The sequence below is a fragment of the Molothrus aeneus genome, chromosome 3 (genome assembly GCF_037042795.1).
Source record: "Molothrus aeneus isolate 106 chromosome 3, BPBGC_Maene_1.0, whole genome shotgun sequence".
Taxonomy (NCBI): Eukaryota; Metazoa; Chordata; class Aves; order Passeriformes; family Icteridae; genus Molothrus; species Molothrus aeneus.
Genome location: NC_089648.1, coordinates 19,381,956 through 19,408,568, shown reverse-complemented (window position 1 = coordinate 19,408,568; position 26,613 = coordinate 19,381,956). Strand labels below are relative to the sequence as shown.

Sequence of the window (26,613 nt, the reverse complement as noted above, 5' to 3'; positions counted from 1 at the left end):
AATTCTTTCACTCTCCTAAGGCTCAAGCACCACTAACAGTTCATCTGGATTTTCTGATTGTTTGAAATATTTCATGAAAAATGCTCACAAAGACAATGTAACCATCTTTTCTACAATGACTTAACATCAACAACCAGCACAGAAGTGGACAAATTTTATCAGGCTGCAGCAATTCTCACTTGTACTCACCAGTCTCAAAGGAAAACCTCACTCGGCAACAATACCTAACTAACTGCCTGTGGGTGCACTGCTACACCACTCCTAAAATTCCACCGGTTACCATAAGCCATAAAGTTACAAGTTTGAAGTTTAACTATGATAGTTTGCACTTTAAAATACAAAGCCTCTATTTTAAAATACAAAGTCTACCCGGGTCTGTAAGTGGACGTGATCTTTGGAGGTATGATAAGTGAGAAACGCTGCAAGGGAGAAATTCTCTATACCTTCATTTCTCACCAATGGCAGAGTGCATAGGTAACAGAAGAGGCATAAAGTTTTCATGATCAGTCCAAAGAACTGAGATGGGAGCAACTGTGTTGCAGTCAGCTCTTCTACACATCTTGCAAACTATCGCCTGAATAATACTTCATTTGATGAGTGAATGTTCTTTCTGTGTGATTCAATAGATGAGACTGTTTTGTGATTCAAGGGATTAATTTTGGAACTCTGTACCTCTGGGAACTTAGTGACTAAAGTGGCACTTTGCAAAAGGAAAAAAATGTTGATGATCTGAAGAAAGTGATGATTTATGCAGTAAAAGTGTATTCTGCCCCATTTTTGGCAAATTTCCTTGAAAATTATCAATGTGATGTGACAATTAATTTTCATGAGTAAGGTCCTTATTCCTTATGATTCCATCTTCCACAGATCAAATTTGGAAACACTTCCTTCAATGATGCCTTCCTATTTAATGTAATTCATTTCAGCCTTTAGTCCCCAGCCTTACTAATCTATTCTTTAATGCCTCTCAATCATTTCTCCCTGCTCTGCTTCTACTACAGCAATTGATGCTTTATTGAGCAATACAGTCTCCCCCACTTTTCCCATTTTATCTCCCCGCTCATACTTTCATAGTCAGGCATCATCAACATTCTTGTATATGTACGTATAAAGCACTGATTTCTGTAAACTATTGTTGCTCTAATCACAGTTAAAGCTGACTTAGGTTAACATTTCACCACAAACCCTGGATACATAAATTAACATTTCTTTTCATTCCTCCTCTGTCTTGAAAAATAATCCTAACATGATACCTGTGTTTTGCAAGCTTTTTTTTCCCCACTTCTGTGTTACTGGCAGAGTGTGTTACTTCAGAAGACTGAAAATTATAAAATAATTTCTCTTTATAATTCAGCACACTATTTTAAAAAACATATTTTGCTGTAATTGCATGTCACACAGAATATGTACAAATGCATGAGTCCTCACAGTGCACCTGTGAGGTGCACTGAGCCAAACTGGGCACATATCTGTACATCTATGATGGTAACTGAGGACAAAAATACAATAGGATCTACAAGAGTTCATTGTTAAATAAAATTCAGTGACAAGAGACATATGATGAAAAAAGCCAGAGATTACTTTACAAATAAAAGTGTGGAAAAAAGAAGAGATAGGAAAAGTGGCAACAACCTGAAGAAGTTCTATCACATTTATCCACAGAATAAGATCTACCTTTACAATAAATTTCAAAACAATTATTTCTTACCTGTTCCTAACAAAATTTACATTTTGGCAATGGACAGGAACCGAGTGAATAGAACACAAACCACACTATACCTTTAGTATATATTCAAGATTTTAATCACTTTTCCTGGGTTTTTTTCCAACATGCATGTTTTAAAAGTTACAGATAGATTAATTATTGGACTAGACAGCTTGCATGACAATGAGGTCCATTGACTTTAAAAGCATAGCTGACAGTGTTCTCTTCTCAGCATCACTTTGTGGGTTTCTTTTATTTTTAATGGACTTCATAAATTAAAAGGGAGATCAATCCTTGTCTTATTATAGGGAAAAGTACCTTAATTTTAGTTCCATTTCAGGCTCAGCTTATTGCCTGAATTTTCAAAACCTTTTAGAAACTTTAAGACAGTACCAAGACCTTCAAAAACACTCAAAACCTAGATGTTTTAACATTACTGAGTGCAGAGGTAGCCTCCCAAAACTACTATTCATACAACACCTTTTATGTCTGTTGTTGATCTAGATGAGTAAGTCTTCAGCAGTACATCTCAAATTCCTCTCCGTTTTCTCAACTTTCAAATGTCTGGTGTAAGTCAATTATCATTTCAAAAAGGCTGGATTTCAGCTTTTTTTTAATATGGACTAGTTACCATCTGAATATACTTTGTAAAATCTTATGGCTGTATACCCAGCTGATTAAAACATTTTCTCCTTTTTCTCTCTTAAGGCTACTTACATTATCACACAGGAGGCTCTTATTTTTGGTGCCTGTTGCGTTACAGTCGCAGGGTTTGCAAACATCAGTGACTGAAAGATCTGCACCTGCTTGTCTGTAATGGAAATCCTTGCACAGCTCACAGTTCCTTCCTGCATGAAAGAAAGGTTATGCATTATGGCTTCCAATTCATTAAAATTAGCTGTATAATTCAAAATTAAAGACTATTCCTTTGAGAGAATTCTATAATTTTCAGGACGTCCATTTTAATGCACCTTTCATCTCTACCTGCCAATTTAGTGATCCAGAGCATATGAAACAATGAACCTGTTACAAACTATGTTTTACTCCATTAAACTTCCATCTGTTATATAATACCACACTTATATAAAAGCTGTGCCATGCAAATGCTTATACTTTTTTTTTAAATTGAACCTGAAACTTCTTTATCTTTACTAGATAAAGCCAAGAAAACTGAAATAGAAGAGAATTTTTAAAGTATTCAAATGTACTACCAACACTGAATAAAGAGATTTATTCAATAAGCAAGAAACTGATATTAGAGAGAAATTTGACAACCTTTTTAGATATTGTCTGTTAAACCGGTCCAATAAGATTATATTTTGAATTTAAATGCTCTAGCACATGTAATGGGAATAGCCTTGAAACCACATATTTTAATTATTTATTTGAATGTGTTTTGCATGAAAGTTTTTATACAAGATTGGATTAAATTTTACAGTATTTTCCCATGGCTTAAGAGTTGACACCACTGTTGTTATTGCACTATCTGAATGGTTTAAAAATACATATACATGAGAATTTATAGGACTGTGAGCCATAGAGCATTACTAATTTCAGCTGACTCAAGATTTAGTCAAAAAGGAACTGTAAAATAAACAGTCCATTCTCTTTGACTTACCAGCTGTGTTGTGCTGACAGTTATCACAAACTCCACCACCGCCTCGGTGGTGCTCCTGAGGAAAAGGATCCATTGCTAAGTCATAGTGGCAGCTTTCTGCATGGCCATAACACTGACATGGTTTGCAATTATAGGCATGGACTTGGTCACCTGGACGGAAAGGCTTGTCATTGTACAGTGGCAAACAGCGATCACACTGAAATGAATCAGAAGTAAAAGAAAATTCTGCTTCTTAGACATGAATATTTCTTCACCTCACAAGTTTACTAATATAATCTTTATGTTCATATTTTTGTCTATGTGTTTTCCCCAATTTAAATGTTAAAAATATTTTGCTTGGAAAAAAAAGTGAAAAAGCACAAAGGGAAATAACAAACCCAACATTTTAATTATTATTTTGACATTTTGAAGTAATTTTAAAAACAGAGTACCAAGGAAAGTGAGCAGAAGAACAACATTTTAAGAATTTAGGTACTCAACACAGGCTCATGTCCTGAGATTCCAATTCACTTACACCTTTAAAGATGCAAAACAGTGCTTGCTATGCTTATGGCACAGAAGACATTCACTTAATCCATACATTTGGATGCATTTTAAACAATGAGTGTTCTTGAAGTTTCTAACATTGTAATAACTGTAGTTTGTATTACTACTATTTGACCTTGAGAGTGAAACAAAAGAAACAAAATATATTGCAATCATAATTTCTGTCTTTCAGAAGGAATTTAAATGCTTCAAAAAAGTTGCTTCTGTTACATATTTGGGCACCTATTTTCTTTTTTGGGTAACTTCCTTCTTAATCTTGAGAAGCATGCTCATCTTTCTTTAGGGTTGTTATTCCAAGTAGTATTATAACTATTTGTTACTTTTTAGTATGTCTATATCACCTATACACTGAAAACTAGGAAACTGCATTAAGTATCTAAAGTGTTTCACTCACAGCTGGTGCTGGGAAAGCATCATTTGTGTGTAAAACAATCTGAATTAAAAACCATAAGATTAAGATAGTCTAACAATTGCAGACCAGTCACAAACAATAACAAAAGACACTTCGGAGAGAAAATGAAACCACAAGAATTTATCTATTGAAATTTCGTTTGAATACACTAAATAAAAAGTAAGCAATAAGACAGCAATAATAACTGCACCTTTTTCTAATCTGTTAAAAACAAACCAAAACCATGCAATATCACCACAGTGAGAGAAAAAAGGAGTTTTCAGGATGAAAATTAGCAGGGTTTCACTTGAGACCTTGAACTCAGGGCTTTGTTTATCAGAGCAATCGGTGCCCAATTGTGATTATCTCACTTTAAGCGCACTAAGGGCAACAGCTTGATCATAACTTTTCACAAGTTACACATCTCTAACCTATTCAAGTCCTTCCCTCATTTACATCCATGTCCCCTCTCTCCCCTCATTGAGAAAAATCAGCATTACACAGCACCCAGCAACACAAGACAAGAGGGTTCATTCAGGCATGGCACAACTTGGGAAGCACAACAAAGAAACGAGCTACCAGCCAAGCTATCCAGCTCATGCAGCTCCCTCCTCCCAGCATGCCTATGGAAATATGTCCTCCTTGAAAGGAAAACAGTGCAGGAATAGCTATCAACCTGCCAGCCCTGAGTTTCCATTTGTGCATGGCCAGCCACACAGCAGCTGAAAGCATTCATCATCTCATTTCAGATTTAATCTTGGATCAGTTACTTATGCACACCTGTGCTTGCACCTATTGTTAAATGACACACAGGCACGAAGGAGTATGAGAAAAAGATGGCATCTGATTACATAGCAAGAAGCCTCTTTGAAACATCTCTTGTTGTGTGACTTTTAAAACTTTGACAAAACTTTTAAAAATCATAGAATTACTAGGTTTGGAAAGGATCTTTTGGAAAACATCATCAAGTTCAACTATTAACCCAACACTGCCAGGTTCACCACTAAACCACGTCCCTGAAAGCCACATCTACACACTTTTAAAGATTTCCAGAGACAGTGATTCCATCACTTTCCCTGGGTAGCCTGTTCCAATCCCTGGCAACCCTTTCAACTGAAGAAATTTTTCATAATATCCAATCTAAACCTTCTCTAGCCCAATTTGAGATTCTTTCCTCTTGTTCTTCACTTGTTACTTGGGAGAAGAGATTGACTTGACCTGTCTACAACCTCCTTGGCAAAAAAGCAGTCATTCAGAAGCTGGCAATGAGTGTGAAATGTTTGTTTTTCTAGCAGTTGTCACACCTGCATGCAATAAAAATGGGCACTGTACCCCCACATCACCCTGCTGTTTGTCACACCTTTATTAGGTTAAGAATTGCATTTAACTTCCAGACCTCCAGGGCTGAACTTTCATGTTTGGTTGCACTATGATGTACATGTTGCCATCTTCAGATCTTCATTCACCAAATCTAAACTCTGCATTTACCCCAAACATAGTAGTTGAGAATTGCAAATCAAGAGATTTAGGGATTGGTTCTTGGCTACCACATGGAAAATGAATAAGTACATTTCCAAAAAGCCCGTGGCAAGGTCTAGCAGTAGATTTACAAAAGATGTTAATGCATAACAAAACCAACATTTCTCTGTAACTGTAACACACAGAAACATGCAGATGTCCCTACTCTCAGTTACACCTAGGCTCTTCAGAAAACATCTTAACTATATGGTTTTCCTTATGGAAAATAACAGACATGCCTTCTTATATATAGATCTGAACTTCTCACCATCTGTGAAAAGTTTTCTGAGAAAACATAACATGGAGCCAAGTGGCCAAAATACCAAGCCTAATTTGGCCCAATTCATTCATCTAAAACTATGATTAAAAACCGAATTCCAACAATGCATTCAAGATGGTTTTTTTACTAAAATTATTATTAAAATTTTAAAAGCACACTCCTATAAGCACTGTTTTTTCTCTCTTTATATTTATACTGGAAGAAGAAAAACAACCATTATGCTAAAATTTACAATAGAGAATCCTGTATATAACTAGTGTCAAAAATGGAAAAATGTATCACTTGAAGCATACTTATGGTACCACCAGTGACTTGAGCCTAAGCCTTTATATACCAAGTCCATTTTCAGGCCCTAAGAATTCTGTGGACAGTACCTCTGAAGAAACAGTTAACAAATACCCAAAGAAATACTTCAGACAGCAACAGTAAAAATACTTTTAAACTTGCAATAAGTCATGATTAACTCGAACCTTTTATTCCAACACTTTTTAACTATCCTGCTGCTTGCCTCTCAGTGGCATTCTTTTATATATATGATTTTATGTGGAATTAATTCCTTTTTTTCCTTTTGTAACCTATGTAGGAGTTTACAGCCCACTCTGAAAGCTCAGTTGCAATAAACAGTGTACATACACACCTATAGTACTTATACACATGCTTCTGTAAAGCACATTATCGAAAGTACACAATTTTAAAATCTGATAAAGTGACACTGAGGCTAGAATGGCACCTTCTCAGGCATTTTGAAATGCTGACTTGTCTTTGAAAAGCTCTATTATGTATACCGCCCATGTTTATTTTTGCTGCCCTCTAAGTGTTGACTGAAATGGGATAATTAATCATAGACAATTCTTTCCTTCCTACGAGATCCTCTTCTGTATCCATCCACTATGCTTTCACTCCATTTCATTTCCTTAGCCAAATAAATATGGCTTCTAGGGAATATCTATTCCAGATAGCTTTGCCATGCTCTAAAGACAGTTTTGATTTCCTCTTGGCTTTCACCAGCACCCTCACTACAGCATTTGAATATCTACCAAGACTATACATGAACTACATCTGTCTCTTGTCAACTCCCCAGTGATCGAAGAGATTTTAAACTTAAAAGCCAGGTTTTACTAGGGGAAGGAAAAAAAAAAAAAACAAACCACAGAACCAAAATTAGAACACTAAGTGACTCCAAGGGACCAAAGAAGACAAAATAGAAATGAAAGGTGTCTTATGGGGCTCCGTCCCAAAGCTCCATGTATCAAAAATTGCATTTTTTGCTGGCTTACTTGTTTCTGCAAGTGAGAACTCTGTTATTGAGTGTACTGTAGTTAATATTTACAGCTCCTCATGTACTATTTATGATTAATTCCAACATCTAACATGATACAGATTGACCTTTAACTAAGGTTTACATAGATTCTTCTGTAACAATCTGAAACATCTTACTTATTCAATTCTTGATAAAACAACATATGCCATATCCAGTTTTCAGACCTCAGATGTTTAAAACCATTATGGAAAACTCTGAAGACCTGAAACCTTTACTGAATCCAGTCATTCTCTCACTTCCATTCATATCTTCTTAAGCGTTTCTCAGAGTGGCTTTATTTATTTTAAATTTTCTTTTCTATTATGATTTCTGCACTTCTTCCTACATATTTGCCATTACCTTTCTCTATTAAGTTCTATACAGTTGATTTAAAAGAGGCCCTGAGTTTGCAATGTAAGGCTAACCTTGCTTGACTCTCTTGTTCTTTCAGGGGCTGTTTCCAGCTTGTCATGTGACAGCTTTTGAACATGCTTTTCCTCAAGTCTAAAAGCTAATCTTTGCATACAAACGTTACCAAAATCTGGACTCCACTCTCGGCCCCTCAGTTTCCATTTGTAAAAGGAAGAGCTATCTTCCAAAGCTGAAGCCAAGGCGTTTAGAGAACAATTTGTAAATGAAGAAGCTAAACATTTTTTTCAGAAAATGAGAGACAAGCTTTGTAAGGATTAATTTCCTCTTTTTTCATAATCTAGCCCCTCAACATCCACAAATCATTCTTAAGCAACCCTTTCTTCCCATCATCTCAGATTTCATAGGAACATATTTCACCATCATTCTTCACCAAAATGGAACTCAGGAAAAAAAAAATCCATTTGGTATGTCAGATTTCATAACACAGTGATGCAAATACCTAAACTAAGATTTCTATTTGTAATACTTACGCAGATTTTTCATTTCTGGTATTGCTTTGCTGCCCAACAGCTAGCCAGATGCATATGGCAGATAAATTGAAGACAGTAATTTTAGCTGTATTAAGTGTAAATCTGACAAGGACATACTCTGCCATATGTAAAAAGCTTTTCAAGGATCTCTGATTTCTAGTAAAAGACATTGAAAAAAACCCACCCTAAAACCAATAATTTTCTTATAGCCCCTCAGTTGTGCTGACTTACTCTGCTAATACAGAACTTAAGTTAAAAAAAAACCTGCTTGCTGATAGTGCTATTTCTTCTTAAAAATATTTTCTTTTTCTCAACCAAAAAAGTTGTATTTGGAAATTTGCTTCACCAAATGCTTACTTAAACCAAAATAAATAAATAAATAAATAAATAAATAAATTTTTACAGTTCCTAATTCACTGCGGTGGGAGCCAAAGAAACAGGTGTAAATCTATCAGACAGAGTTTTATCATTGCCAGTGATAGTCAAAAATCAAGATGGACTTTTGTTTTGCTTTTAAGTGTTAGCCTTACCAAAAAAAAAAAAAAAAAAGAAATTAAAATCTTTAGGCTGTTTGGATTCCATGTAAATCTTTGATAAAATTCAAAGTAGTTAGTGATATATTTCCAAATACTAATTCTATTTTATTACTACTGCTATTTTATTTCATATTTAATAGATACTGACATGGTTATTAAAGAATGAGAAAAATAATTAAACAACATCCTTATTGTACTCTGAATTAATACAGTTAATTCAAGCACTTCAATTATAGTTACAATGCACATATGCCAAATCAAAGATGTGACATTCAGTGGAACAACCCATTACCATTGACAGGAAATATCTGATAAGGCAGATACATCATTAAAATGTATTTGGTTTGTTTTCACAAAGTAGCATAAGTCTTGCAAGAGTGCTTGGTGAACTTCCATATCTTATTAAATATTTATAATTAATCCTTACAAAGTAACATTTCACAATGTGTGTTCTAATTAAAGGGACACTGTCGGCTTGAATTTTTTTTTCCGATTTGACCCATCTAAAAACTTGCAATTTTGGTTCAAGTCCCATTTAGACTGTATATCCTACACTTCTGCTTAAGAAATGGGAAAACTTAGAACCCCTATGAAATTTTACAAGAATCTTTCACACAACCATAAGCACAGTATCAAATGCTCTGGGGTTACCTCTCCTCACTCTGTTCCTGCAAGCACAGACGGCTTGGGGTTTTTTTGATGTGTGATTAGTCTCCCAGTTGCTACTGCTGTTGCTACTCCACATAACCCCTTCTTAATTTTTAGAAAGGCTACTTCCAAAAGGCATAAATGTAGCAAGGAGTACATCATGTACTCACAATGGAAATCTAACACTCAGTGAGATTGCGGGATTCATTCCCTTGATGTAGCTCATTTTTTCTTAACCTTAACTTTTTGTCCTTTTTTTTCTTTTGAGATAAATAATTAATTTAGGGAATCTTTTCTTTGAGCAAGTTTTTTTTTACTCATACATCACACTTCTGCTTTTCTTAAGTTGTATGCAAGCAGCTTCCAAGAAAAGCAAAGGCTGCATGAAATAAGTGAAAAGTGGTACCATTGAGCTCTCCTCCACATATTTTTCTAGAATACTATGACTTACAGTAATCAAACCCATTTTGGTTCTTCCACGGCCAAGAATTATGAAACTGTTAGAATCACAAATGAAAATTATAATTTTGCATTTGTGGTGCTTTCAATTGCATTATCGACCACTTGAACTCTTTGTTTCCTTTCAAATGAAACTAAATTGGAAGCTGAACTCCAGGATTTTTCTTACTGGATTCCACCTATTGAATGGGTCTGGAGTCCACAGGAGCAGACTAAAATTACCATGGAGTAGTACCTTCACCCTACTCTTGCTAGTTGCTACAGCAGGCAGAGACAATCTTTATCAGATGCTCACAGTCTAATCTCAGGATTGCATCTAATGTTTGAAAGTGACATCATTTCTAATAAGAAATCAAATCCCTGAACACAACATTCCTGATGGTCTGTGGTGGAATGGCTTTCGGTGAGGGTGGAGAGTGGAATACATCTTTTTCCTTAATTGATACAAATCTGCGACAGAAAGTTTCCCTCTGAAGGACAGGCCTACACTAACACACATATACACACTCTCCCAGGACTGAAATCCCAGTGCTGAGGCTGTTCAGAAGTGGCACAGACAGACAAAGGTGAGACTCACATTATTTCCTTCTGTATAGCTTTCCTTGACACATAGGCACCTGTATGGTTTCACAGCTGTGTCACAATCATCAGCATGGCCATGGCAATTACACCTGAAAGAACAATAGGTGGAGTCAAAAGTTAGAACATGAAAACACATCTGTGCAAAAACATATTACACAGTCACAGTCACAAAGTCAATTTTGTGTATTACATAGCCTGGTTCTTTATTAAGAACAAATAAATGTCACCAAAGAGAATGTTCTTAGGTGCAGTAAACTACAAAAGATTACTTCATTCAATATATTTTTAAGCATCAACAATTTCTTTTCAAGAAAGTAAAAACCAGCATGTAGTAGAGCTACTCTTGCCTTATATGATATGTGATGAAAACTGTATTTCAGTATGTAACATTGATATGTAAGTTTTTATTAAATAAATTACAATTATTCATCAATAATAAAACTTCCACTGTGACTCTCATTTTTCAAGAAATCTTAACCACAACAGGAGTAATTTTGAATTTTAACCCATTTTATCTCCATTAAAATTTCCAATTCTTACTAAAATAAAATCTGTATAGGGTCTTAATTAATAGTCAATAACCATACCACTCTACCTGAAAGGATGCGCTTCTGGAGGCATGACACAGCTTTGTAAACTACAGCTGAAATTATTTTACTGATACATCATCACCAAGGTAAAGCTGTTTTAGTAAATGCATTATCATAAATACATCTAAATCAATAATCAAAATATATTAATAAGATAGGAAATTTTAAAGTAAACAAGACTTCTAACAGGGTGCTTTCTCTCAAAATGAGAGCTACCAATACAATTTCAGGAATAATAATACTTACAAATCTGCACCATATGCTTCTTGGAAACTATTTCATTGCCAAATTTGCATATTATTTCCAGGGCATAATTAGTCCCTTCACAAGACAGCCCACTTATCATATACAATAAAGTTGTCAGTCAGTCAGCTACCCTATTTTGAAAGGAAAACTCCAACTAAAACAAAGAAAGAGCTCTGCATTGACTGTTAAAATTGCCATGTCTCAGAATCTATAGCTTGGAAGAGTTACTGAAATAAAGCAAAAGCCATTATTTCAGTCATAAGCCCTTGCTTAGAGGCATTGGTAATTCCAAGGAAAGGATTGCTTTTGACAGATTTGTGTAATAAGTATAATTAATTGTAAAATAAAATGTGAGCAAACAGTTTTATAAAACAGTACACCAGTCATTTCCAACTTGATACACTGCTTCAGACCAAATTCCTTTTTCAATCATACATGTAAAAGCAAAACAAGTTGATCAAATTTTAGGCAGGTCCCTATATGCCATGCAGAGCTGTAACAGTCAGAGACAGTGCTGGATGTGGGAAGAGTCACATAACACTCACCTTCCACTGACTGTAACTTCATTAACTCCATAGTACCTATGCCTAAAATTTACCCAAGGTTCCCTAGTGTGATACTGGCCACGGAGATGAATCCTCACTTGTGTAGCTTTTACAAATTCTTGAAGAGATGGAGTATTATAAAAATCATTGTAACCAGGTCGGTGGTTTGGTTCCGGGGTAAGAACACTGAAAGTTAGATTACCACGGGAATACGGTGTAAAGCTGTTTAAATAGAGAGGAAAACAAATTAAACTCAAAATATTACATATTTTACAGATTCTAGCCCCTAACATACTGTTTCTCAGAGAGGGTCTCAACTGCAAATGGTAGTTTCATGCTTTCTGAGTAAAAATTCTTATGTCAGTGGATTCCCAGTCACCAGAATTCAAGACAGGGAAAAGAAATGTCCTCTATATGTCTGTTTTGTCTGTTAAACTACCATGATCTTCTCCAGACCCAAAATTTCCAATTAAAAATAAAGCCTTTACCAGGCAACTTCAAAATATTATTAAAGTGTGATTGATACAGTGTCACCTGCACACATTTTCAAGAGATTTAACACACTTTCCTTGAGAAACACGAAGTAGGCTCAAACCACATAAGGAAAACATTCAGATGACTAACACAATAATTAATAGGCTTACATTGTTAGTAATACACCTGCTAAACACAAAAAAAACATACAGCAACAATTGTTATATTTTGAATTCCAAACTCACAGGACCATATCATCTGCTCCTCTGAGTGAGCAGAGTTAGAAACACATGCTACCTTCCAGCAAGTGAAGTACAAGCAAATGTAATGGAAAGCAGTAAGATTGAGAGTAAAACCACATATTTAAGCCCAGGAAGGGGAAGGACAATCCTGAGAATTCAAGTAAAACTGAGTAAACAAGCAGATACAAAGTGCACAACTTGGTATGAAACTGAGTAAACAAGTAGATACAAAGTGCACAACTTGGTATGAATCATGTCATGTTGGTCTATGTACTAAGCAGAGTTTAGTCTCTGGAAGAGAAAAGAATGTCTGCTTATTTGCACACCTACATGGGATCATTAAAAATAGGTATTACATTATCATGTAATCACCTGGCACCTGACATGCAACACTCAAAAAATGTCACTTGAAAATATGTCAGTTTTTGAAAGATGAGATTTCTAGTTAGGCTAGGTCTGCTGAGTCAAGCTCTTCTGTCTTCGTGAAGGATCTTTGAATTTCCCGTGTTCCTAATCCAGGTCAGTGCTTCACAAAAATCTCAGTGGAATATATCTGTTTCTCTGGGTGATTATGCCTTCTCTTTCCCTCCACAGAAAACTAAATAAAGTATATTTCTTCCATGTCATATAAAACTGTAATGGAAATGTTTAGACAGGTACAAATGGCAGATAAACAATACCATGTTGGTATAGAAACATCAGAGGGAACAGCAGAAAGACTGTAAGGCTGATGGCAACTAGATAAGCAGGTCATCAAGATTTTAGGGCATCTACATGCAGTTTCTCAGGAAAACAAAGGAGATTCTAAAATAAGGGGCAGCCAATATTCAGACTAAGCAAAGATTCAAGCCTCTGATAGGGGGATAAAGGACAGTGAGCAACTCCTAACTTACATAGGTGGTACAGGATGGAGAAACAAAAACCTTAATCGCTTTCATTTCCTAAAGGACACAAAAGAGAGTCCATTCAGTACTAGCATGTGATCACCAAAACAAGAACCATCAAGTTACAGTAAGGATTTCAAAACCAAGGTGGTTTGTCTTCCATGTAAATCCAGGCAATCCAGGATAGGCCACTAGGACACAAGGACACTGGTGTCTAAATCCTGGACAGACAATCTGGACATGTCTTGGCAGGTAAAAGTTTGTGGGTATGAAAGAAAGAGAGAGAAAGAAGTTTTGTTTTACAATAAAATCCTCCAGGGAACTCTGTTACACTGCTGACATAAATCTGGGGCTTTGTTTCAACAGCAGCTCCTCTTTGAGCACACAGAATATTCACCAATATAGGTCTTATCACTTAAAGCTTTCTGTACATCAGCTGTACCCAAAAATTATTCATTTGTATCATTTCCTATCATCATTTACATTTTAATTGAAGGGGAGAAACTGTGCTGCTTAGAAAAATATGGACTGTTTCCATAAATGTTAACTCCTCGGCTCTTTCTTAAAATTATACAAATTCATATTTTGGGCCTGAAAAAGGTATTGCACCTCACTTATTTATCCAAAAACATTTGTCTTACTTAAGATATTTCCCTTCTCCTCTACCCTCTGCTTCAAAGATCAGCAATAAAGCTCAGATTCCTTTTCAGAAGAGTGGTGTAACTCAAATGACCTTACGCTCCTCTCCACAGAATACTGAACTCCTGGAGAATAGACAAAGATGCTGACACTTGAAAAGTCTTAGAAAGGTAGCAAAAGTGGGGCGGGGGAAAGGCAAAATACCTACAGCACCTGGAAAAGTATTTTCTCACCGATTTCCAGCCAAGTACTAAACAAGTCTAATACTGACTGGCATCTGAACTCAGGCAAGAGATAATGCAGTTGAATGCATGCAGTGGCAAAAGTTCAATTATATATATGTGTGTGTACATACATGGATATGTGTGTGTACTAAGGTAACATATTAACTATTATATACGTTATATGCTATGTTTTTTAAATGTATATTTTATATATTATAAAGCTTTAAATGTTCACATGTTAATTGACAGTAAAAGGGCTTGCAACATACTTCTAAATGGCAGTAATCCCTCTTGCCCCTCTTCCCACAGTTTTATATCGCTTCTTGTTTAGAAAGATGAGAAAACTTCAAGACAACATTTTCAACTCATTTCTTACATGTGTTGCATAACACTAGCAGGGTTGAATAACTGGCTTTTGTACTTCAGTCTGGCCTCTTTCCTAAGCTTCAGAACAAGCTGCCCTCCCAGAGATCAGAAGGTAGACTTTCATATTCACTAGCCTGTTTAGAACAATGTTATATTAGTACCTTCCTCCACTTATCCTCTCAGTGTTCTGAAATTCTACTGACAATAGCCATCAAAACACTAACACGTAACATTTTGAAATTCTACCTCAAAAAGAACAAGAGGAATCAATTGACTCAGACTCATAAATTATTAAAATATGATAAAAATTACAGAAAACTTTTTGGCAATTTTGAGTTGAAAGATCATGTTTAGGATCTTTGATATATTCAGCAGTCCATAATAAATGAGTGTACCAAATTAAAAGATTCTATCTCATTGGGACATAGCAATGAATCGTGTCAGGATGTTACCTGTTCAAACCATCTGTATTATGCACATAATACCCACTCATACCTATGCATCTGGAGACAGTTGACAGAATCTGGGTTTTCCAGAGATCCATTGTTCTCCATTTCAAAAATACTGCAATTTCTAGCAAAATATTGCCAGTCTTCCCATTCTAGATCATCTCTTTTTTTCCTCTCAATTTTTATTGCTTCAGGGTGTGGGCTAAAGAACTGCAGTATAATATAGAATACCTACAAGAAGATAACAAATTTATGAACTGATATTAATGGCTAAGCTGTAAAACAATGAGAATTCAAACCTTTTTCTTAATGTAACTATACAGTCTGCTTTACCACTCATAGACAGAAGCAGCCATATTTCACCCCACATATTCCTACCTAAAGCCAGAGGGAATCTTTTTTGTTGAACAAGCTCTTTGATTTCTCAGACACTATCAGACAACTACTGAACTACTGCATCAGAACTTCACTTTTTCTCAAAGAACGTTTGAAAATGCACTGCAAAGTCAAGTGTACGATTTGTTACAGCCGTGTCATTTTGGTAAAAATTAAAGTTGTAACTTTGTGGTACCAAATATTCAACAAGTTATTTGTCTGACAGCAGGTAATTTTTTTTTTTGTCTACATATTTTTAGCTCAGAATCTCATCAAATACCTGTGTTGTTTCAAACACTTCCCTCAGCATGCTGCTTAAGCAGAAGTGTGTGTATCAAATCAGCAAAAGTCAAGAATTTCACATTAATTTAAAATCACTTTTAACTAAACGACTAATGTTTACATATGTAGCCAAAGCCTGTCATCATATTCTTTCCCTACTCACCATTAATTAAAAAAGAATAGGCCAGAAAGACTATACAGAAATTTGGTGAATTCCCTATTGTGAATGCAGCCCCACTTCTGGTATGTCCCTCTTTCCAAGACATCCTGACATTCTTCAAGAGCCTAGTGGAAGGTTAGGAGCAATATGGCCTCTTCAATAACTATACCTGCTTATTTTCTCCTTTCATATTCCTTGGGAAGCTAATCTATCACCTCCAGAACATCTACAAACAGAAACACCTTCTAATATGTCAGTGTGCATTTGATACATTAAATTTCATTCGTCTGCAGTCAGTTTACTACCAGCAGGTACAAAACAAGCAGCTTACGTTTTAATAGAAATTAAAATAAAAGTTGAAATTTACAAAAGTGCAGTTAAGAGACAACAATCAGTTTCCAAATACTGGTGCCTTCACACAGGATCTACTCTTGTATATCCACTCTAGATTACTGCTGGTTAAAACAGGCACATCAAAAGAGAATGCTGAAAACCACAATGCATTTTGTTGCCTTTTGCACTGTTATATGCCAATAAAAGAAACTTTCTTCCTGGTCCTCTAAAGCATTTTAAAGCATAAGGTTTGAATATCCTCAAAATTGCAATGCGATATCTATAAAAATCTTTTCTTAGTTTTGTTTTAATAAATGGCAAATGGCATCTTCCCATTACCTGATACTGTCCATTTTGTAAATCTATTGTGATTGAAACACCACGATCCAGACCTGCAGTATTAGCAAACACAGATGAAATCCAAGTGGTCCCAATGTCATTATCATTGATGTAGTGGAGAGGGTGGGCTTCTGCATCCAGCCTCAGCACCCTGTCATTAGTGGTATCATCTGCACCATTAGGGATGCAGTACCTCTGTATCAAAGGGTGTACTCGCGGATGACTTCCAGGACAGCGGCACTCAGACTGGGTATGAAGATGAGGGAATTTTCCAGAGAATACTTCCAAAATGTCTCTGTCACAGCATAGAGAATAGTATTAGATACATGACAACAAGAACAAATGTCACTTTGTGCACCTAGGCTCATAGATTAAACAAAATTCAGGTTAGATCATAGTAGAAGCCCTAAACTCCTGATGTAAACTCAAGAATGGGGCACTCAGGAGTGAAGGCTCCCCCCAAGGTCTCTACATTATCAATGGTAGCAGTATGCATCTTCAGAAAATATCTGTGAAGAACCACTCTGGAGCTCCTTTCATTGCTCCAGACATATGGAGTTCTTCAGGCACCAAGAGAATGAGTTCTTTGGTGAGAGGTCTAAAGCTAAATAGATGCGAGCAGAAAAACTCTTTACATTTTATTGCAGCATTATGTCTGACTCCAATCAGCAGTCTGGATCCTGTTCTTAAACACACCATAGTGCCAATATACTGCCCGTAACCACTGTGAAGTTCAAACCCTCCCAAAAGACCAGCTTGAACAATATCATATTGTACCTAGGGAAATCTGGATAGAAGTATTTTCACTTTTAACTAATTTTTATCAAGATGTCCCCTTTTTTAACTGCAATCAACCTAGTCACGCCAAATCATTGACATACTTCAGTCCACTCTGACATCAGCAACTGCAATAAATACAAAGGTAGGTAGGCAGGCAAGCAAGCAGATATATGGATGACATGGACAGTTCTTTATCTGCTTATCACTGATACAAAGGAAGGATTTTGTGAGTCAAGAAGAGACCGAATTTTTATATTTAAACCTTGTAACTTTTCCCATTTTCCTACTTTATCAGTAAGAACATAATTTTGGGTGCTTAATAAGCAAATAAATACTTGCTAGCTGCCACTACAGCTTCCACAGAACCAGAGTTACAGGACTTTTTACACATCTATAGCCTAAATTAATTGGTATGCAGGCAAGACTTTCCCTCCCAGTTTATCCCAGAGAAACATTTTGCACCATGCTATTTGTGGATATAAAATCAAATCTAGAAAGACATCAGTAGGTGAAAACAGTCTGTAAAATACCTTAATTTTCAATTGTTAAGCTTTATTCATTTTACTGACCTAAACTGTAGTTCAAAAGATTTGACAAGCATTGCTCTGAGAAATACAACCACTGTGATTTTCATAAAACTTGGAATTCAGATTCACATTAATGCTTCCAATTCACACGAGCTCAGTTCATCATAATGTCCTGCAGACAGCTGAGCTCTGAGGAAACTGCTCTCCATCTTATTGAAAGACTATCATTAAGTAGCCTGAAGGTCTGCAGTTCTGAGTGTCATTGTGTGCAGCCTCCCTGGAAGCACTACACAGACAAATAGGACCTGACTAATTCTGGCCAGCCTGAAATGACTGGATTAATCCAGCATGAGCTGGATAACAAAGGTAACATCTCTTTGTAATGTGCTAGGAAGGGAGGCTGGAGGGCAACAGAAATTGCAGTGGCAACAGTAATTTGGCCTCAGGAACACAGGAAGTCAAAGCAATTGTCCAGGGCTCTGTGGGCTGAGGGAGCTAAGTCATTGGTGGCTTATGGTGACAACTTCATCTGAAAAGCAAGGGACAGCGGCACCTCAGGGCAGGGGTGTGTGCATGGGGCAGGCGAGCACCAAGACTACCTGACATGGATACTGTGGGGAAGTGAAACCAGAGGAAAGCAACAGCTAAGCACGGGGAGCCCACCTTCCCGCCACAAAGCCAGCATGCCAATCACTTGGAATGCCTGTCCTCCTCATCAGACTGGTATCTGAGTGGTCCAGTTTTGACCCTGTAGCTCCCTTCCTTGCCCTACAGTTTACACACGGCTCGGAGGAAGCTTAGCAAGTCTTATCCACCAGGACTAAGCTTATCAGCACACACTATTATGACAGAATTATGATGAGTAGGTAACACCTAGACAGTTTATAAGCATTGAAATCTAGCAACTGGATCTACTCTCTGCAGAATACATACTAAGTCAGGTTGTAGCAAGGACAACAATAACAAGGAGAGCACATATTTATTACAGTGTTTTGTTTCACTACATATACACTACATACACCACTACATACATCAAGCCTATTTAAGCAACAGTTCAAAAGCAAAACGCACTCAGTTGTTGAATTTATTTTAACTCAAGATTTTTTAGATTAAAGGTAATCTTTGAAATGAGGCTCAGGGAACTACATCGTCACAAGCAATTATCTAAAGGAAACATCTGAAAAGCACTACACTTTGGGAAATAAGCATATTGTTATCTACACTTCTTTCTCACCACTCTCTTATTTTGCTACAAAAGTAAAAGTTCTTTACCTGTTTGTAAGCGCCACTGAGTAAAATCGAAAATCTTGCATTCTTCCAACAAATTGCTCTAAACCTAAGGAAATATACTATAAATAATCCATTGAGCAGAAGGCAGCTTTGCACTGCATGAGAGCACCTTTAATTCAGCACTCAGAAATCTCTCTTGCACAATTACCCCTCCTGAATGAAACCATCTTGGGCCTGGACAAAACTATAGAGGGCAGTGACTTAATTTTTTTGATAAAAAAGAATGATTTATAATAACTTTATAAGAACATTTTGTACCTATCTCTTTTCTGATTAGAGAGGTGGCACAGGGACCGGCTCATTAGACAGAAGTAATGAGCCAGTCCATGTGCCACCTCTAATTAGAGAAGAGATACAGTAAGTACAACTGTACCTATCAATTTATACAATAAAGATAAAAAGCATTTTAAAATATTCCTTTCTTTTACATGATTATTAGCTATCCAGAATTCAGAATCAAAACCACAACAAAATACATTTCCAAATACAAGCTTTAAGAAATGGGACATAGACTACTTTCTTGCCCAAAGCCACAATAAAACTGTTTATGTGACATATTTTTAGAAGTTAACTTCAAATTGTGCATGTTTCTGGAGAGCAATAGTTAGTGTTCTTACACCTGCAGAGCCAAGAATTAGTGAAAAGTAACCAAACGTCCCCCACTGTTCTTCAATGATCATGTCATGATATAGAACATATAAAACTCTAGATGTAGATGAAGAGTAAAACTTTCAGGCATTACTAGAGGCTGAAAGATTCTCATTCTGCCATGGTTTACATGAGTATTGATAAAACTGAAGAACACAGACAGCCAGAAACCTTCAGCTCTCTTCCTGACTCTGCAGAGAGAGTAGTCTAGTGGCCATGCAAATTTCCATTCTGAAACAGAATATATATTCCCTATATTTACCCTGAAAAACTACAGGCAGAAATTAGTGGAATAAGTCACTTTACATACATGTTTTAGAGAATTCAGGAAAATCTATCATATAAATTATGATCATCTACCAAACATCAATCTATTCCTATCCATAGATGTTGGGAGATGACCAAAATTTATTCTATCTTCAAGCCAATCTTTTGAGAAAGATAATTGAAAAATAGGAATTTTCTTCTGCAGTAATGTATTACTTCTCACCATATAGATAACTTAAATTACTCACACTTCTTTTAACCACATCATGTATATTTTGACTATTCCAGTGCATTCCACTAAAGTACTACAAGGTTTACCTGTGAAGCTTTGTCCAATTTGCAGAGTACCATCAGCATCAGTATCTGCAACTGTTCCCATAAGAGTCCTTGAATCAAAAGCTGTGTTATCATCTTCCCAACCATTCAAGAAGAAACTAATTCGGCTGTGATGCACCTATAGAATCAACGTAAAGGGGCAAACACATGCTTTATCATGCAATCATTTTGATTTCTCTACATTTTTTTGTCTATCACTGATTAACTGATAACATTACCTCAGGCCATTTGTTCCCTGTCTTTATTTTTGGTGCCTACTGAAAGCAGTTACCTCTTTTTCATTAACATATCACCACTCAGATGCAGAGAGTATAAAATTTCTACAGGGGTAAAATCAAAGAAGGAACTACAGCACAAGGATCTGGTGGAGATGGAGGGGAAGAAAGGAAAAGGAGAGTGGGTGTGTTTCACAAGGTACAAGGCTGGTTACAGCTCCATCACCACTTTGGGCCATGGGCACATGTTACAGCTGTCACAGCTCTTCTCATACATCACTTCAAACAGGCCTCAAGGGGCTGCACACCATGCTCAGGATAATCAAACACAGGCCTCCAACAGCCCCCAAAATGCCTCCCTAACCCAAGCATGCTCCTTCTACAAGGGCTGAAGGGAACGGTATAGGAACTGCCTACATCTGCTTTACACCCACCGGGTAATTCCCTTTCATCCAGGGAACCCTTGGCTAGGAATATGCACTCAGCCAGCACCCCAGGGTACTGTTTTCTGCAAGTCCTCCCTTTCCTGCCAATTCATTTTAAATCTGAGCTAACGTTCATAGAAATCCTTTATGGCATTCTCCCAGCTCCACAAAGTCACAAGATGCTGAGCTTTGACAAAGTTGGGGTTTTTTTTGCATTAGCAATGCTTAGATTTAGGTTACCCAAAATTAGAAAAAGTTTAATAATATGGGAGTGCCTTTCAGCCTTACATTATATGAAATTCAGTACTCTCATTTAAAAAACCAGGCTCACACAAAATGAAAACCAGAAGTATTATGGCTATAGTCAGGTTCCCATTAATGAAATTAATTATAGAAACTAAGTTGGACTTATTGAAAATTTTTATTTCAGAAAGTTTATTTTCAAAAAAAATTTAAATTACTTGGGTTTTAGCAATGTTTAGCTTGCATAAAGTATTTTTCACATGACAACTTGATAGCTTTAAACTTTTGAAACACCATTTTGCTGCTGCCAATTAACAGAGCATTATTTTAACTTTGCAGGTACAGATGCCTGGTGAATCATGTCTATCAAGGCAAATAAAACTAGAGTGCTTTAGCACTCACGCCAATCAAAAGAAAATAAACCTGGAATTACTGCTTCCATAAGAACAATACCTATGTGAGGACACAGAAGGTTTACAAGCCAGAATAATTTGTTACAAAAAAAGGAAAGACAGAACTTATTTACCAGTTAACAAAATACCAGCTTGAAAACCACAATATAAGCACACACAATACTACTCTGACAATAAAATCTTTCAAATTTCAGACCAAGATAAATGGACACAATTATCTATAAATCTGAGCTCAGATGATCAGCATCTGTGCCTTGAGCAACATGAGCCTATCAGCATTTTAAGAAAGAAAACATGAAATAAGATGGAAGGGTTTGTTTGGCCTTTTTTCTTTTGGCTTCACAGGAGATTGTACAAATGAATTTTTCCTCCTTAAACTGTACTTTCAAACATAAACATGTATGCTGAGCTTTATTGCCATTTCCAGATTCAGTCAATATTTCCCAAATTTAGACAGGAATATTTATTGCCCTTCCACTGATGGAAATTTGAAGGCTATTATCATAATTACTAAGCCTTGAGATTTGTTCAAAAAGTTATTGCTTATGAGTTTCACCGCTCAAAATACATCTCTCCATTTTAAATTATCTTTTGTGTTGACATATCAATGACCTAAATACAACAATTTCTTTATTTAATTTTAATACAAAGCCCTCTAAACATTTGATGCCCTATTTGCAAGGGCCTAAGCATACGTATATATTGTGGTTACATTGCATTTTTTTCTGCATCACATTTTTTACAGCCTGTTACTGTCATTTGGTGTTTGACTGTTATCATCATAAAAGATACAGGCTTTTCTACTTTGTTATTTGTAGCATTATCTCATGTTTTACAACATCTTTGCACAACATGCCTGCACATGAAATATAACTAGTGAAAAGTTCTCAGTGGTATTAATGCATAAAAAAGAATGTGGTTCCATCTCTACTGTCTTTACCCAGCCAAAAGCTGATGAACAGCCAATTTTCCTTTATCACATTAGCACAGCCATGAGGGAAACACATTTGTTCTAGTCAGCTACACTAAAGATACTATTACCAATCTAACATATACATGTTTTATATCAGCAGTATTCTCAGAGTATGAGGGAGCCAACAATATATTAACACTAGCATGACAGTTTATTTAAGAAAAGAAAATTGTCTCTGTAGAGGGACAGAAGTTAGAAATGTATGGCTAAAGCTCAGTGTCACTGGTCTAATAAAGGTAATAATTCTTAAGCTTTCTTTATAGCAGGTAACACTCCTGTGGCAGCTCTGTCATATCATTCAAATAAAAATGTTGCCTTTTACAAGTTTAAGAGTACCTTTATTTTTAGTCAGATATGAAGCATGTTTCCGCTTTCCTGTTTCCGCTGTAAAACATTTCTGAGGGGAGTTCAGAAATGGGCACGCTCACCCCCATCAGCTTCTTGAAAACTTACTGTCTCGGGCACAGCTTTATAGGACCTAATTCTGCCTCCCCCTGTGGCAAGCACAGTGTTCACCTCCATGCACCCCATACTAAAATCACGGGGTTCATTCATGACTTAAGAGTGACAGAATTGGGCCCTAAGTGACCAGGTATTTTTACTTGTTGAAAATAGGTGACTAATGACAATTTTAAATCTCCCTCCCCCCTCCCCCACCACCAATCTCTTTGTATTAAATAGGATTTAGAATAGTTGGGTTTAATATAGCACATCCCCAAGGTAGCCCTAAGCACTTTACAATGCTGAATTGGATATCAGTAGTGCAGTGACTGTGTAAGGCAAAGGCAGCAGTCATTATGCATTTGGCAGTAGCTCAATGTAATGATCCCCCTGCTGGTTATTAAAGGGGGTATGAATATCTGACATGGGAGGAAAATGTAGGAGGGAAACCATGTGTGGTATAAAAAATCCCAGTGGCTCTCCACAGTGGGAGGAGAGGAGGTCTCAAAGTTTGGTGTCAGTTTAGACTACGCTAAATAAGAAAAGGCTGGCACCAATTGGGCTGTTTGATGTAGTTATTTAAGGTCTCCTGACCATTAGCATTAAATTCCATACAATAGCACAGAACTAAAAGAAGACTTTCTCTCCAGACTAGGACAACAGGATTATTGTTGTCCTTACTAATAACGTTCAATATGAATTTTCCCAAGAGAGTAACAAGAGATGGGTAGGAAAGGTTGGCTTTGTGGTTGTGCAGAGCACAGGACCAGAAGCCTGGGACATCAGCACTCTAATCCCAGCTCTGCAACCACCTCTCAGTCCTGTGCTTTCCCATCTGTCAGATACAGCAAATCACCTCTCAAGGAGGTGGCAAGGATTAGTTACTAAGATCCATTTGCTCTGAAACTACATCAGCATCTGCCAACATAGAACCTAATACCAACTCCAAGCAATGGAAAATCCATTTGATGGTGAACTGAGGTGGTGAAAGATATCAATACTCTTTCCTCTAATAGCACTCTTGGTATGACCTGGAAGAGTTTCAAAGATGAGAGGTACAGGGCCAAAAGAGCTGACAGGCAAATTCCTTCAGTGCATCCCAAGTTAAGCTTATAGTTCTCTAGCACAAACAAATTGTGCATCAGAGACAGCAATACCAAATAAAACCACTTCCTAGCAAGGAAAGCTTCCCTGCCATATGGGTCACAGTACTGCAGAATCACAAAATCACAGATTGGGTAAGGTTGGAAGGGACCACAGTGGATCATGTGGTACAACCTCCCTGTTCAAGAAAGGGTCATTCCAGATAACATGTAGCACAGGATTGTGCCCATGTTATTGCTAATGAGACAGGTACAGGAAATTTATTATAATTTTATTTTCTTACCTAAAGATCTGTGCTCTTCAGATCCTACCCACAAAAACACAACAATGAACTTTAACATCAATTTTGCCACTTGGATCAGGCAGAACTGTCATTCAAACAAAAGCCAGTATTTTCACATATAAAGTGCTAACAGAACTCCTAACTTCCACTACGTTGCAGTAATCTGTGTGGCAAAAAAGAAACATCACAACCAAATACTCCAGAGCAGTTGCACTGGTTAAGGGACTATGGCAAAAAGCAGAAGCTCCTTGACTGAAGAATACCATGGGTTCTTTCTTTCTCTTTTTTTATATAAGCCTTGTATTGTACTGATATTTATAGGTATAATGCATATTGGTATACCAACATATAAATAAAAAAACAGTCCAACAGTTACAAGTAAAGAGTATAACAGGTAGAGTAAAAATATGTATTAGTACAATAAAAATTAACAGTATGTTTTTTTCAAAAAACAGAAAAAAGCTTAATATTCCTCATTATCAAAACAGAGGCAGAAGACATTTTGATACCAAGTAGAAGACACAGTTATACTGACTCCACTTTTTTGAACTACAATGACCCTTTTGAAGCCAAAGCCAGTTTGGGGGAGTTCTGAGACTACAATCTACAAAGTTTTGGCTGTCACATAATAACACCCACATTTATTACCTTGCAATGTACATGTGTGATAGCTGGCCCACTTAAGCAACATATGCTTTTTCTTCACACGCATTAATCATCCTGTCATCAAAATGTCCTCTTACATATATATAAAGGCAACTGAGACAATTTTAGTTTCTTCCTTGTCGAATTGAATTGCACCATTTCAGCCAAAATAAATGAAGTTAATGGAACCTTTTTTCAGTGAACACTATGATCTTTTTGCATTAGTAAGATTTTTCCATCACAACTTGGTCCTAATATTAATACCACCCAAATACCTCATGGAAAATGATTTCTAATAAATAAGATAGGAAGGAGAGACATAGAAAAGAATTCTTTATAGTTGATTAAAAAAAAATCCCTAAGAATCCTTAAATGTATCACAGCAGAGCTAAAGATCACTAACCAGAGATCAAAGCCTTTACAGCACTAAATGACACACAACCAACAGAGGCAGTAGCCTCATTCCCAAATATTTTCATTTGTAATTAGTATAGGCTTCAAAGACACCTGTTTTCCAGTTAGTACAACCTTATCCTTTATGTTATCTTTCCTATTCCAATATTTATTGGCATGGGAAAGATTTATTAAAATATTACAGATAAATTATAGGGAGTTATTTCAAGACAACATTAATCTTCTCCACTGGTTGAATATACATTCTTTTTACCCTTACTAATAAGAGCTTCTAGCAACCATAAAATACATTTTAATCCTAACATTTCCTTTCATCATCTTTTGTTTTAATAACTAGATCAAAATGTCTGGCAAGACAGATTATTAGAACAGAAGGATTGCTTCCCAGATTTGCAGGCCATAAATGAGGAGTTCCACAACAGAGGGAACTCTGGCACCAAAAATGAAAGGAATAGAAAAAAAAATCTTTTCCAGTCATTTAAGCCAAATGATACCAACCTTGGCCTACTTAGTTTTCCAGCCAACTTAGTGATGGCAACCACTTCAACTGCAACTTCAGCTCTTACAGCTATTCAGACCATCACACAAAGTCTCAGATGGAGGGGCAGGACTGACCGACACAGATAAAACAAGGACCAAAAACACATCTCTCAATACTAGGAAATTACTACATTCCAGTACATGTAATGGACACCACTGTTTTCAAATAAGATTAAAAAGGAGCAGTTCAGGGATATACAATATATAACTGACATGAACAAGATTATTCAAAAAACCATTTATCTGTATACTAAAAATTTTTAAAGCAAATTTTTAAGTTAAAGATGCAAATTTAGCTAGTTTGCAAATGCAAGTTGAATTTAAAAACTTAATACAAACTAAAACGCAATGTCAGTTTCTCAAATACAAGAAAAATACCCAAATACTCCCCAAATAAGAGAACAGAAAATAAGCTGTAAGAAAACGCAAGTCTGTT

General features: G+C 36.3%; 1 protein-coding gene across 1 annotated transcript in view; it reads right to left on the bottom strand.

The window, feature by feature from the left end:
• Positions 1–26,613, bottom strand: part of USH2A (usherin) — a 375,341-nt gene that overhangs the window by 323,479 nt on the left and 25,249 nt on the right. Inside the window, exons 4-11 of the mRNA XM_066546427.1 lie at positions 20,464–20,599; positions 19,213–19,276; positions 16,634–16,928; positions 15,191–15,375; positions 11,867–12,088; positions 10,481–10,574; positions 3,324–3,519; positions 2,423–2,553 (exon numbers count right to left, since the gene is read on the bottom strand). Of these exons, the coding sequence (XP_066402524.1) occupies positions 2,423–2,553; positions 3,324–3,519; positions 10,481–10,574; positions 11,867–12,088; positions 15,191–15,375; positions 16,634–16,928; positions 19,213–19,276; positions 20,464–20,599 (1,323 nt within the window). The remainder of the gene's footprint in view (positions 1–2,422; positions 2,554–3,323; positions 3,520–10,480; positions 10,575–11,866; positions 12,089–15,190; positions 15,376–16,633; positions 16,929–19,212; positions 19,277–20,463; positions 20,600–26,613) is intronic.